This window comes from Elephantulus edwardii, unplaced genomic scaffold, assembly GCF_000299155.1.
Source record: "Elephantulus edwardii isolate Elephantulus edwardi_28Jun2011 unplaced genomic scaffold, EleEdw1.0 scaffold00208, whole genome shotgun sequence".
Taxonomy (NCBI): domain Eukaryota; kingdom Metazoa; phylum Chordata; class Mammalia; order Macroscelidea; family Macroscelididae; genus Elephantulus; species Elephantulus edwardii.
The window spans coordinates 2,358,812-2,370,744 of record NW_006399958.1 but is presented as its reverse complement, the minus strand read 5'-3'; the positions used below and the strand labels follow the sequence as shown (position 1 = coordinate 2,370,744).

Below are 11,933 nucleotides of genomic sequence, written 5' to 3'. Positions count from 1 at the left end.
GATTGGTGGAAGATCTATTAACAACAATCTGCGTTATGCAGATGACACAATCCTGCTTGCTGAAACTGAGGAGGACCTGAAATGCTTGCTGCAGAGGGTCAAGGGCTGCAGCCTTCAGTATGGATTGAGGCTCAATGTCAAGAACTGGCAGCATCAGGATGGATGGTGAAGAGACTGAGATTGTTAGTCGGCTTGGCTCCACAGGCAACAATTTTGGCACCAGCAGCCAGGAAATAAAAGAACATATTGCGATGGGAAAGTCTGCTGTTAGGGGCCTCTCCGGGGTACTGAAGAGCAATGGTGTCACTCTGGAGACTAGGGTGTGTATGATACAGGCCATGGTCTTTGCAATCACTTGTTATGCGCCAGAGAGCTGGACAATGACCAGGGAGGATAGAAGGAGAATTGATGCTTTTGAGCTTTGGTGTTGGAGAAGAGTGTTGGTACCATGGACTGCTAAGAAAACAGATTCATCCTGGAGAGGGTTAAACCAGGCTACTCCTTGGAGGCAAGGATTCTGGGGCTTCGCCTGACATACTTTGGACGTGTTGTAAGGAGGGACGGCGCAGAAGGGGAAGACCCTCTATGAGGTGGATTGATTCAGTGACTAGGGTAATCGGAATGGTAGTGTCAGAGGCAGTATGATTGGCACAGGACAGAGCAGAGTTTAGGGCTGTTGTACATAGGGTCGCTATGAGTCTCAAGTGACTCGATGGCACATAACAACTCTTCTCCAACGGCACAATTCAAAGGCATCAGTTCTGCTGTTACCCTTACCGACTGTCCCACTTTCAGACATACAGGAAGCAACTGAAAACAACCATGCCAAGTGCACCTTAGTCTTTTAAACTGACATCATTGCGCTTTAGCACTTTGTAGAGATCTCTGATAGTAGATTTCCCCCACGCAACATGTCTTCAGATTCGATTTCTTTTTTTCTTCTTTTAATTATTTGTGGAACAGCACATCAACAGAGAACTACCAGAAGTCCAGGCTGGGTTCAGAAGGGGTCGTGGTACTAGAGATATTGTAGCTGATGTTAGATGGATTTTAGCTGAAAGCAGGGAATACCAGAGGAATGTCTATCTGTGTTTCATTGATTATGCAAAGGCATTTGATTGTGTGGATCATAACAAACTGTGGCTGACTCTGAGAAGAATGGGAATCCCAGAACACTTGATCGTTCTAATGCGAAACCTATACTTGGACCAGGAGGCAGTCATCAGAACAGAGCAAGGGAGCACTTCATGGTTCAAAATTGGGAAGGGCATACGCCAGGGATGCATCCTATCTCCATACCTTTTCAACCTTTATGCAGAACAGATTATCCAGGAGGCTGGGCTCTATGAGGAGAAATGTGGGGTCAAGATTGGTGGACGATTTATCAACTATCTGCGTTATGCGAACGACACAACCCTGCTTGCTGAAACTGAAGAGGACCTGAAGCACCTGCTGCAGAGGGTCAAGGACTGCAGCCTACAATATGGATTGAGGCTCAATGTCAAGAAGACAAAGATTCTCACCACTGGACCAATTGGCAGCATCAGGATGGATGGTGAAGAGATTGAGATTGTTCACAGCTTTAGTTTGCTTGGCTCCACAGTCAACAGTATTGGCACCAGCAGGCAGGAAATTAAAAGGCACATTGCCATGGGGAAGTCTGCTGTTAGGGACCTCTCCAAAGTACTGAAGAGCAATGGTGTCTCTCTGGAGACTAAGGTGCGTCTGAAACAGGCCATGGTCTTCACAATCACTTGTTATGCATCAGAGAGTTGGACAATGACCAAGGAGGATAGAAGGAGAATTGATGCCTTTGAGCTGTGGTGCTGGAGAAGAGAATTGACAATACCATGGACTGCTAGGAAAACAAACAGATTTGTCCTGGAAAGAGTTAAACCGGGTGGCTCCTTGGAGGCAAGGATTCTGAGGCTCCGTCTAACATACTTTGGACATGTTGTGAGGAGAGACCGGTCCTTGGAGAAGGACATCATGCTTGGGAGGGTGGAGGGACAGCGCAGGAGGGGAAGGCCCTCTATGAGGTGGATTGATTCAGTGACTGGGGTAATCGGGATGGTAGTGTCAGAGGCAGTGTGATTGGCACAGGACAGAGCAGAGTTTAGGGCTGTTGTACATGGGGTCGCTATGAGTCGCTAGCGACTCGACGGCACATAACAACAACAAACAATTATTTGTGTGTACCGTCAAATCAGATCTGACTGGTACAGGAGGAGATTGTCCCTCCTTCCCCAGCAGAGCATTTGGTGGATTCGAACCGTGCACCTCTGGGATTGTAGTGTAGCTTCTTGCCACTAGGCCACCAGAGCTCCCCTAGATTTGATTTCTATTACTTTGAGTGCTGATTGGGAAAACAAGCAAAATGAAATAGTTAAGACCTGGAGTTATTCCCAATACTCCACCCACAGATGCACTACTTACATCTGAGCTCTACCTCCATGTGACATTACTTACTACATATGTGACTCCACCTGGCAGTGTTACTGGCATGTGTAATAACCACCTATGGGCCACACTGCAAGGCTGCATTATTAACATGCTACTAGCCCTGCTCCATGTTGTTGTTGTTGTTGTTGTTATGTGCCGTCGAGTTGCCTGCGGCTCTAGTCACCTTATATGTGCCCTCCCCGTCACATTATTTACAAACAGATCCAGTCCTAGCCCTAGGCCCCTAAGATCGCCCTATTTACATATGCGCCCCGCCCACACGGAGGGTGTTTACATATTGGCCCCGCCCACGAGATAACTTGGCAACGCCCTCTGCTGGGCTGGATGAACTTCCGATTTGAGATCTGATTCTGGCTGGCTTCCAGGGCCACTCAGGCAAGGAGCCTCTAACTGGGTGCTTCGCCCGCTGAGGCTCTGAAGGGATCCCCACCTTTTCCTGTTGCAGATGCTCCCGGACAAAGGGCGGCTCTAAGGTCCACCTGGGCAGAGTCCACAGCCAGGTACCCCGTGAGTACCTGGTCCCTAAGGCCAGACTGGCGGCCAATGCAGCTGTTCAGTAACTGAGGACAGAAGGAGGCTGGGGGGGGAGCGCCCACCTCCTGACGCGCCCCGTGGGGGGGGGGCAGCGCACCTCAGCACGCAGGGAGTCTGGGCTGCACCTAGATTCCAGTGACACACCTGCCTCCTTCCCTGCCGAGCCTATTAAAAGAGCAGGACGCCATCCCTCCTCTCCAGACTTCTGTTAGCCCTCCTGCGTTTCCTATCACCCCGCCTCCAGGCCCCCGACTACCCAGCACCCCATTATTCCTTCCCCACCCCTCCTTCCTCCAGGGCTGCATCGCCCCTACATCACTCTCCCCCAGCTCCCACCTGTTCCTCCCTCATCTTGGAGACCCCATCACCTCGCCCTCCACTCTCTGTCATCCCCCCCATCACTCCTTCCATTACCTGGGGGAATCCCATCACCCACCCCTGGAACCAACCACTCTTGCCTTGCACCCCTCCTGGCTCTCATCAACCCCACCTCTACCCTTGTGGGGGGGTCTCATTATTCTTCCTCCAGGATCTCATCACCCCTGCCGCTTTTATTCACTCTTTTCCTGCACCCCATCACTCTCCCTGAGTCCCCGCACCCCAAAGTGAGCAGGTAGAGCCCTAGAGAGCTGGTGGTTTATGCAAGGGTAGAGGAAGGGGGCTACAGGCCTTCATTTTGCTCCAGACCCGCGTGGGGCTGGCTGGCCCCAGGGTGGGGGTGCTGGGTGGCCGAGTGGGAGTCCAGGCCCGGCTTGGTGGCCACCCCCGGGCATGCCGCGTCCATGACGCCCAGCACCGCGTCCAGCATGGAGGGGCCCAGGTCCAGGTGGAAGGACAGTAGGGGGTCAGCGGGGGTCCTGGGCTCGGGTGCGGGGGGCTGTGGGATGGAGGGCGGTGGAGTGCAGCGAGGGACCTCGGTGGATGGCACACGGGGTTCTGGGGGAGGGCCCCCGCCGTGGCGGCTCAGGAACGAGGTGTCCCCAAAGGCGTCGCCGCTGCGCCCCACATGCAGCGTGTGTCGGAAGTCGCCCAGGGGCGCCGAGATGGACAGGACGCCGCGCTCCGGCCGCCTCTTGGGTTGCGAGGGTCCCAACTGCTTCAGCACCGACATCTGTGGGGACAGAGGGACAGCCAGGGCTTACCATCTGCCGCCAGGGCTCCATGGAGGGACAGATAGATGGACATACAGTCAAACACAGGAAGGCTTTGCGTGCCAACCCACCGCTGTCAGCTCCGAACTGACCAGCTGACCCCCACACTTTCCGAGGCTGTAAACCACATAGGTGGCCCGCCTTTCTCCCGCGGGCAGTTGGTGGATTCGAACCCCCAGACCTCGGCTGCCTTTGGTTACATCCTACCCACTATGCCCTCAGGGCTCTGTGAACAGCACAACTTCTCAGGGTTTTGTTTAGGGGGAAAAAAAAGCACCTTTTTTTTAATGCCTTAAAAAAAAAAAAAAAAGGCAGGGGGCTCTGGTGGCCTAGTGGCAAAAAGCTGCACTGCAATCCCAGAGGTGCACAGTTTGAATCCACCAGAAGCTCTGCTGGAGAAGGAGGGGCAATCTCCTCCTGTACCAGTCATATCCGATGTGACGGTACACACTCAAAAAATAATAAAATTTAAAAAAAATAAAGGCAAGGAATGGTGTAGGTGTGTGATCCTGGCCCCTTGTGACATGTGATCTAGCAGCTTTTCACGTGACCGCAGGGGATTGGAAGATACATAGAAATGTGAGCACTCATCCTGGGCCCTGGTCACCTGTGATGGCACTTCTGGGAGGGACACTGTGGGGGACACACTTCAAAAAGTGGGAGAGCGACAAAATGCTGGGCTGTTAAGTTCAGGGTTGCCTGTTTGAACCCTCTGCAGGAGGAGGACATGGTAGTCATTAAGCCCCAGCGCAGGAATGCTCTGGCCTCTGCCCTCCTGTCCTGCAGGGTCACCCCGAGTCCCAGTCGCCCTCCTGTCCTGCAGCGTCACCCTGAATCCCAGTTGACTGGAGCGCAGAGGGCCGGGTTCTGGGTGAACCCCACAAACTCAGAATCCGGGCCTCATCATTTGGTAAACTCTCTAAATGGGCGTTGAACTACAGACTCCCTCTCCCTCTCTCTGTGTACATTTTCCAAGTTGGAAAATGAATAAAATAAAATAGCACTGATAGTGGGTAAGGCGTGGCTGTGTCTGGCCAGAAGTGGGTGGGTTGAACCCACCAGCTGCCCCCTAGTGGGGCAAGACCGGCTTGTGCAAACCCACTGGAGGGTCAGCTACAGGTCGGCCCTGGCTAGAGGGCACACAACAAGAACAGGACGCCCTGCAGGAGGGTGCAAACAGCTCAGGAACCTAGGAAGGAGCCCTGGGGGTACAGTGGGTTAAGTGTTTACAAACAGGAAGGTCAGTAGTTCAAACCCACTCTCCCTCCAAGGAATGAAAGGGGGGGGGGTCATCCCTTAATGTTTCACACCCTGGAAAATGGAAAATGTCATGGGAAGCTCTGCCCTGCAGGTCTTGGTTACTATCCTAAAGGCTCTGGTGGCACAGGGGTTAAAAGCGTGACTGCTCACCCCAGTCAGAATAGCAAAATTTAACAGAACAGCAAACTCAAATACTGGCGAGGTGGTGGAGAAACCGGAACCCTTACTTATTCACTGTTGGTGGGAGTGTAAAATGGTGCAACCACTATGGAAGACGGTATGACGCTTTCTCAAAAAGTTGCAATTAGAGATATCATTTGACCCAGCAATTCCATTACTGGGAATATACCCTAAAGAAACCCAAACTGCCCCTCAAGCAGATATATGCACACCATTTGTTTCTTGCGGTTTTGTTCATAATAGCAAAGAGCTAGAAACAACCTAAGTGCCCATCAACAAACGAACGGATAGAGAAGCTGTGGTATATTCACACAATGGAATACTACGCTGCATTGAAAAACAAGGAACTCATGAAATATTACACAGAATGGATGACCCTGGGGGACATTATGCTGAGTGAAATATCTCAGTTACAAAAGGACAAATACTGCATACTACCATTGTTGTAAAACGGGATTGACATCAGGGTTGAGGGAAGATTGAGAAAGAGGGGATAAATAATGTATACTGCATTGAAACAGATGAGGGAGAGAACTGTTTAAAAGGGATCTGTGACTGGGTATTATTGTCATGACAGGAGTCCAGAATGAAGGCTGTACAGTGGAGTGAACTTTGGGGAAAGGGGTCGCATAACGATGAAAGACTTTTACTTTTCAGAGAAGAGTGAATTGGGGGGAAGGGTTGGGCAGGGAGAAGAGTGTAACCATGAATGTCTGGAAACTCTAAGTCTCTGTAAACTTGCATTAAAATTAATTGGGGGGTGGGGGGAAGAGCGTGACTGTTAATGGAACAGCCAGCAGTTCGAATCCAGCAGCTGTTCTGGGGAGAAAGATGGGCCTGGGAGACCCATTGGAGGGTCAGCTGTGAGTCCAAAACAGCCTGGTGGTCGTGAGCGTGGGTGGAACCAGGAGCGTCTGAAACAGGTGCTGCAGAGGAGCCCTGAGTGCCTCACACACAGTCAGAAGGACAGACAAGTCTGTCCTGGATGCAGTGCAGTGATGGGGTTCCTCAGAGGCAAGGACGGTCTCATATACTGTGGGGACATTCTTGGGAGGCTTGGGAAGGTGGAGGGTCAACGAAAGAGTGGCAGCCCCTCAACCAGATGCATCCACACTGAGGTAAGAAGGGACTGGAGCATGGGGGGTGCTGAGGACAGGGCCAGGTTCAGACCTGTCGTTCACAGAGTCACGTGAACTGTGGGCGAGTCGAAGGCACCAGACCACCTACCAGCTCGATTGAGAGGCTCCCTTGGAGACAGAGCTCGTGTGAAACCCACACCCTGTGCGTGTTCATTTACAGCAGCGTCAGCCGCTAAGCTAGTGCTAATGTTGAGGAGAAAAAAAAGAAAACAGAAACCTTAAAAAACACATTGCTCCCAGAGGCACGCCGTTCAAATCCACCAGATGCTCTGCTGGAAAAGGAGGGACAATCTCCTCCAGTACCAGTCAGGTCTGATTTGATGGTGCACGCACACAAAATAATAAAGTAAAATGAAATAAAATAATTTAAAAACGCATTGCCGAGGCAGCTCTGGTGGCCTAGTGGCAAGAAGCAGCACTGCAATCCCAGAGGTGAACGGTTCGAATCCACCAGATGCTCTGCTGGAGAAGGAGGGGCAATCTCCTCCTGTACCAGTCAGATCTGATTTGACAGTACGCGCACACACAAAACACATCGCCCCACCTCTGCCAGTGACTGTGGAACCAAGGTTCGATTTGACAAGGCTCCAGGAGGAAGGGAGGACACCCATCTCTGTTCCAACCACGAGCTCCCCCAGGGGAGTCCACAATATGGAACAAAAATGAAAACCCAACAATGTCAGGTGATGGGAGACGCCCGTGACCACGCTCTGGTGGTGGTGGCTGCTGTTCCATGGGCCCCCACTCACAGAGAACCCACCCAGAACGGGCACAGCCCCTGCTGGACTGGCGTCCATCCTCAGTCCCTGTGCCAGTCTGTCTCCTGCACTGACACGCCAGCTCACCCAGCAATATGCCCTCCTCCAGGGAACTGTCCTTGCTGGTAACACATTCAAAGTACGAGAGACAAAGCCACCCCATCCTCGCCTCCGAGGGGCACCCCGGCTACACTCCTTCCAAGACCCATTTGTTTGCTTTTCTGGCCATCCACAGGGCGTCCAATGCACTGCACCAACACCATGGTTCAAAGGCCTTACTCATCCTTGATCTTCCTTATCCATTGCCCAACTCTCCCACCGAAAAGAGGTTATTAAAAATATCACCACTTTGGAAAAACAAGGCACTCATGAAATATTGTACCAAGTGGGTGACCCTGGGGGACATTATGCTGAGTGAAATATCTCAGTCAGAAAAGGACAAATACTGCATAATGCCACTGTTGTAAAACAGGACTGACATCGGGGTTGGGGGGAGACTGAGAAAGATGGGATAAATGATGTACACTGCATTGAAACAGATGAGGGAGAGAACTGTTTCAAAGGGATGTGATTAGGTATTTTTGTCATGACAGGAATCCAGAATGAAGGCTGCATAGTGGAGTGGATTTGGGGGGAGGGATTGTATAACAATGAAAGAATTTTTCTTTTACTTTTCAAAGAGAAGAACGAACTGCCGGGGGGCGAGGGTGGGGAGAGGTGCAGAGGGGGAAAAGTTCAACAATGAATGAATGGAAATCCAAAGTCTCTGTAAATTTTCATCGAAATGAATAATAAACCCATCATAACCCAGGAGGTTATGAATACAATGTCTCTTTGCCAGATGTGGAGATTTGGAAACAGCCCCAATGGGTCACAGAGCAAATACAGAACAGTTGGTCTTGGGTCACACAGTAGCCAACATAGGAGATTAGATTTCAAACCCACGCAAAGTCCAAAGGTCCTACTACAGCCTCCTGAGGGCAGGACCCACCCCTTCCTGCCCCCTTGCACCTGGGTGGCTGGTGTGCAGCTGCCAGGCAGGAAGTGATGCCACCTGTATCTCACGGAGTCACCCACGGGGTGGACAGGTGTCAACGGAGCTGCCTAAGACTAGGAGGAAAGGCCTGGTGATCTGCTCCCCAAAGTTCACAAACAAAAAACCCCCGGTGGAAACAGCTGGACGTGCTCTGATGCCATGATGGAGGATGAGGGCCCCTTGGCTGAGAGACACCCCCCCCCCAGTGACCACAACAGTAAATTCAGACACAGCAGTGGCCTGCAGCACCCCAGGACTCCTCAGGGCTCGCTTATTACACCTATAGTCGTCGTGAATTGGGGCCGTCAGGATGTCAACTAACAACAATTATAAAGTAGGGTGCAACCCATGGGGAGGGGGACATCGTGTTCTGATTTGATGTAAAAGCCAGGAAGTTCCTTGCACTCTTTACTGTTTGGGGTTTTTCTTTGTTTTCATTCCCAGAGAGTCATGCGGTGACGGGTGGCGCCTCCAGCCGCTCGACTCCGATCCCAGCCTTGTCCTGCGTCCTACACTGCGTCCTGCCCTGTGTCCTGTGTCCTGCGTCCTGTCCTGTGTCCTGCGTCCTGCCCTGTGTCCTGTGTCCTGTGTCCTATGTCCTGCCCTGCGTCCTGTGTCCTGCCCTGTGTCCTGCGTCCTGCCCTGTGTCCTGCGTCCTGCCCTGAGTCCTGTGTCCTGCCCTGTGTCCTGCCCTGTGTTCTGCGTCCTGCCCTGTGTCCTGCCCTGTGTCCTGTGTCCTGCCTTGCCATGTCCTGCATCCTGCCCTGCTGTGTCCTATGTCCTGCCCTGTTCTGCATCCTGTGCTGTGTCCTGCGTCCTGCCCTGTCCTGAGTCCACCATTCTCGCCAATCCCATCATAGCCAAGCCCATTGTTACAGATACGTGTCAATCCATCTCGCCGAGGGTCTTGCTCTCTCTCTCTCTGACCCCCCACCCTTCCCAGCATGAAGTCTCTTCCCCAGGACTGGCCCTTCCTGACCGCATGTTCAAGGTGTGTGAGACCTACAGTCATCATCTTCGCCACTAAGGGGCAACCCTGTACCCCTTCCTCCAAGACAGCCAGCGACAACGGCACAGAGAACTGGCCCCTGGGTTTCCCAGGTTGTAAATCTTTGCAGTTTTGTCCTGAAGGGCTGCTGGGTTTCAAACAGTGGAGTCAAGCTCGGACACAGCCCTGTCACCGGCCAAGGCTCATCACATGTAACCGCAGAAAGCACAGGGCTGGACCCCCGCGCGGCGTCCCCCTCCGTCCACCGCCCCAGCTGCAGGAGTGAGGGGCCAGCAAGCAGCTGGCTCACCCCTGTCCACTCCCAGCCCGGACAACACGGAAATAACAACTCGCTCCAGATCCGGCCCGACAGGTTCTCTCCCCCTCCCCCGCCCTGGGAGAGAGAGGGGGAGCTGGGTGGGGCCGAGGGGCCCGGGTTTGGGGGACCCCAGCCCCCCTCAGCACTGCAGAGCGCGCATCCCGAGGCCACGTGGCTGCAGCCGGGGCTCCGTCCACCAGCTCGGCCTTGGGCTGTCGGTTCTCCCCTCGCCCACCCGGCCCGCCACAACCCTCACCTTGGAGCCCCGCGCTGGGCGGGGGACGCACGGTCCAGCCGGATCTGGGGCCCCCACTCCCGGGTTCTGGGCCCGCCCTGCCCTCCGGTTCCAGGCTCGACGTCTTCCTCCTCCTCCGGGCGGGATCTACCTGGTGGAGGAAATGTCTATGGGTCCAGGAGGTGTTTCTGGACCCCTCCTCTTCCTCAGTCTCCAGGAGTCCCCCCCCACTCCGAGATCTACCATTCCAACCCAGGGGTCCCCAACGCCAGTTCTGCAGACGAGGGGGGGGTCTTCTCTCGCCGCCCCTCCTCCCCCCGACCCTCAGTCCTGACCCCCAGTCCCTCCTTCCTCAGATCCAGGGGTCTTCACCCCCATTCCTTCCCCATCAGAGCCAGGAGTCCAGGACCCCCGGCCCCTCGTGCCTCAGACCCAGGAGTCTGGGACCCCTGCACTTGATTTCCTCAGAGCTAGAATCTGGTTCCCAGCCCCCTCGCCCTCAACGACCCAGGAGTCCCCCTCACCGAGTCCTTCCTTCCTCAGGCCCTGGAGTCTGCCCCCCCCCGGCAGCCCAGAACTGGGGTCCCTCATCTACCTGCACCGCGAGGTGACCTGTCAGCCCCTCCCCGGGGCCATGGCAGGAGCCCCGCGAATCGCCGCCCAGTCCCGCTCAGCCCAGGGCCAGGGACGGTTAAGGCCAGGCCCCTCCCAGGTTTCCGGATCCCCGAAAAGTTTGCAGTAGGATTTTAGGGAGAGGGCGCTGGTGGGCGGGCCCCTCAGGGCTGAGTGTGGGGCGGGAGGGAGGTGGGGTGGGGTGTGGAGGAGGACACGCCGCGGGGGTGGGGGACACACAGGGCGAGCCCCTCGGCTTGGCCCGGCCCCTCCCCTGCCCAGCCTGGAATTTCCTGAAACTGGGCAAGTCTGGGTGTTTGGAAGAGTAATTTCTTCCAGATTGCAGCTGCTGCTGGTGGTGGTGGGTGGGAGGGGATTGAAGGAGAGACCGAGAGAGGAAGGGCAGAGAGCCGGAGAGGAAGTGGGGCTGGGCTGGGAGGACAGCCCAGTCCTGTGTGGACAGTGGCTTGTAACTCCCCCTGCCCGAGGGCAGCCCTCTGTGCACCCGGCATTGCATCGCTCCGGGCTCGATCTTTTGCTCAGACAGGAAGAGAGTAACTGGAAGGGGCTAGAAGTCTTCTGGGGCCAGTTCCATTACTGGACTGAGCTGAGGAGGAGGGAGGAGGGAGGTCCAGGGTGGAGGCTGGTGGGATGGGAGAGGGTAGAGGCTGGTGGGATGGGAGAGGGAGGTCCAGAGTGGAGGCTGGTGAGACGGGAGAGGGAGATCCAGGGAGGAGCCTGGTGGGATAAGAGGGAGGTCCAGGTAGGAGCATTTAGAAATGGGAGAGGGAGGTCCAGGTTGGAGGCTGGTGGGATAAGAGGGAGGTCCAGGTAGGAGCATTTTGGGATGGGAGAGGGAGGTCCAGGGTGGAGGCTGGTGGGACAGGAGAGGGAGCATCATGGTGGGACAGGAGAGGGAGGTCCAGGGAGGACGGACCATCTCTAGGAGGGCTCCTGTCAGTTCCTGAGCGGTGCAAACAATTAACCACGTGTCTAGTAACTCAAATATTGGCAGTTAACCAGATAGACGTCACCTTGAAAGAGAAGAACACACAGCGCAGGCCCAGTGTTGTGCACCGCCCAGTCAGAATGACCCTCTGGAGGCTGTAAGTTGCACGGGAAGCGATTGTTCATCTTTCTCCCAGGAAGCAGATGGTGGATTAGAACCGGGTACCTTTGGGTAGCATTAGGCCACCAGGGCTCCCTCTGTCAGCTGTCAGCTCTCTGGCCAGATGGCTGATTACCTCCAGCAAGACAC

General features: G+C 54.4%; 1 protein-coding gene across 1 annotated transcript; it reads right to left on the bottom strand.

Moving 5' to 3' along the window:
• Positions 1-3,658: 3,658 nt before the first annotated feature.
• Positions 3,659-4,108, bottom strand: CDC42EP5 (CDC42 effector protein (Rho GTPase binding) 5). Its single transcript, XM_006897367.1, has one exon. It carries the CDS (start codon positions 4,106-4,108, stop codon positions 3,659-3,661), a length of 450 nt encoding a protein of 149 aa, XP_006897429.1.
• Between the last annotated feature and the right edge of the window lie 7,825 nt (positions 4,109-11,933).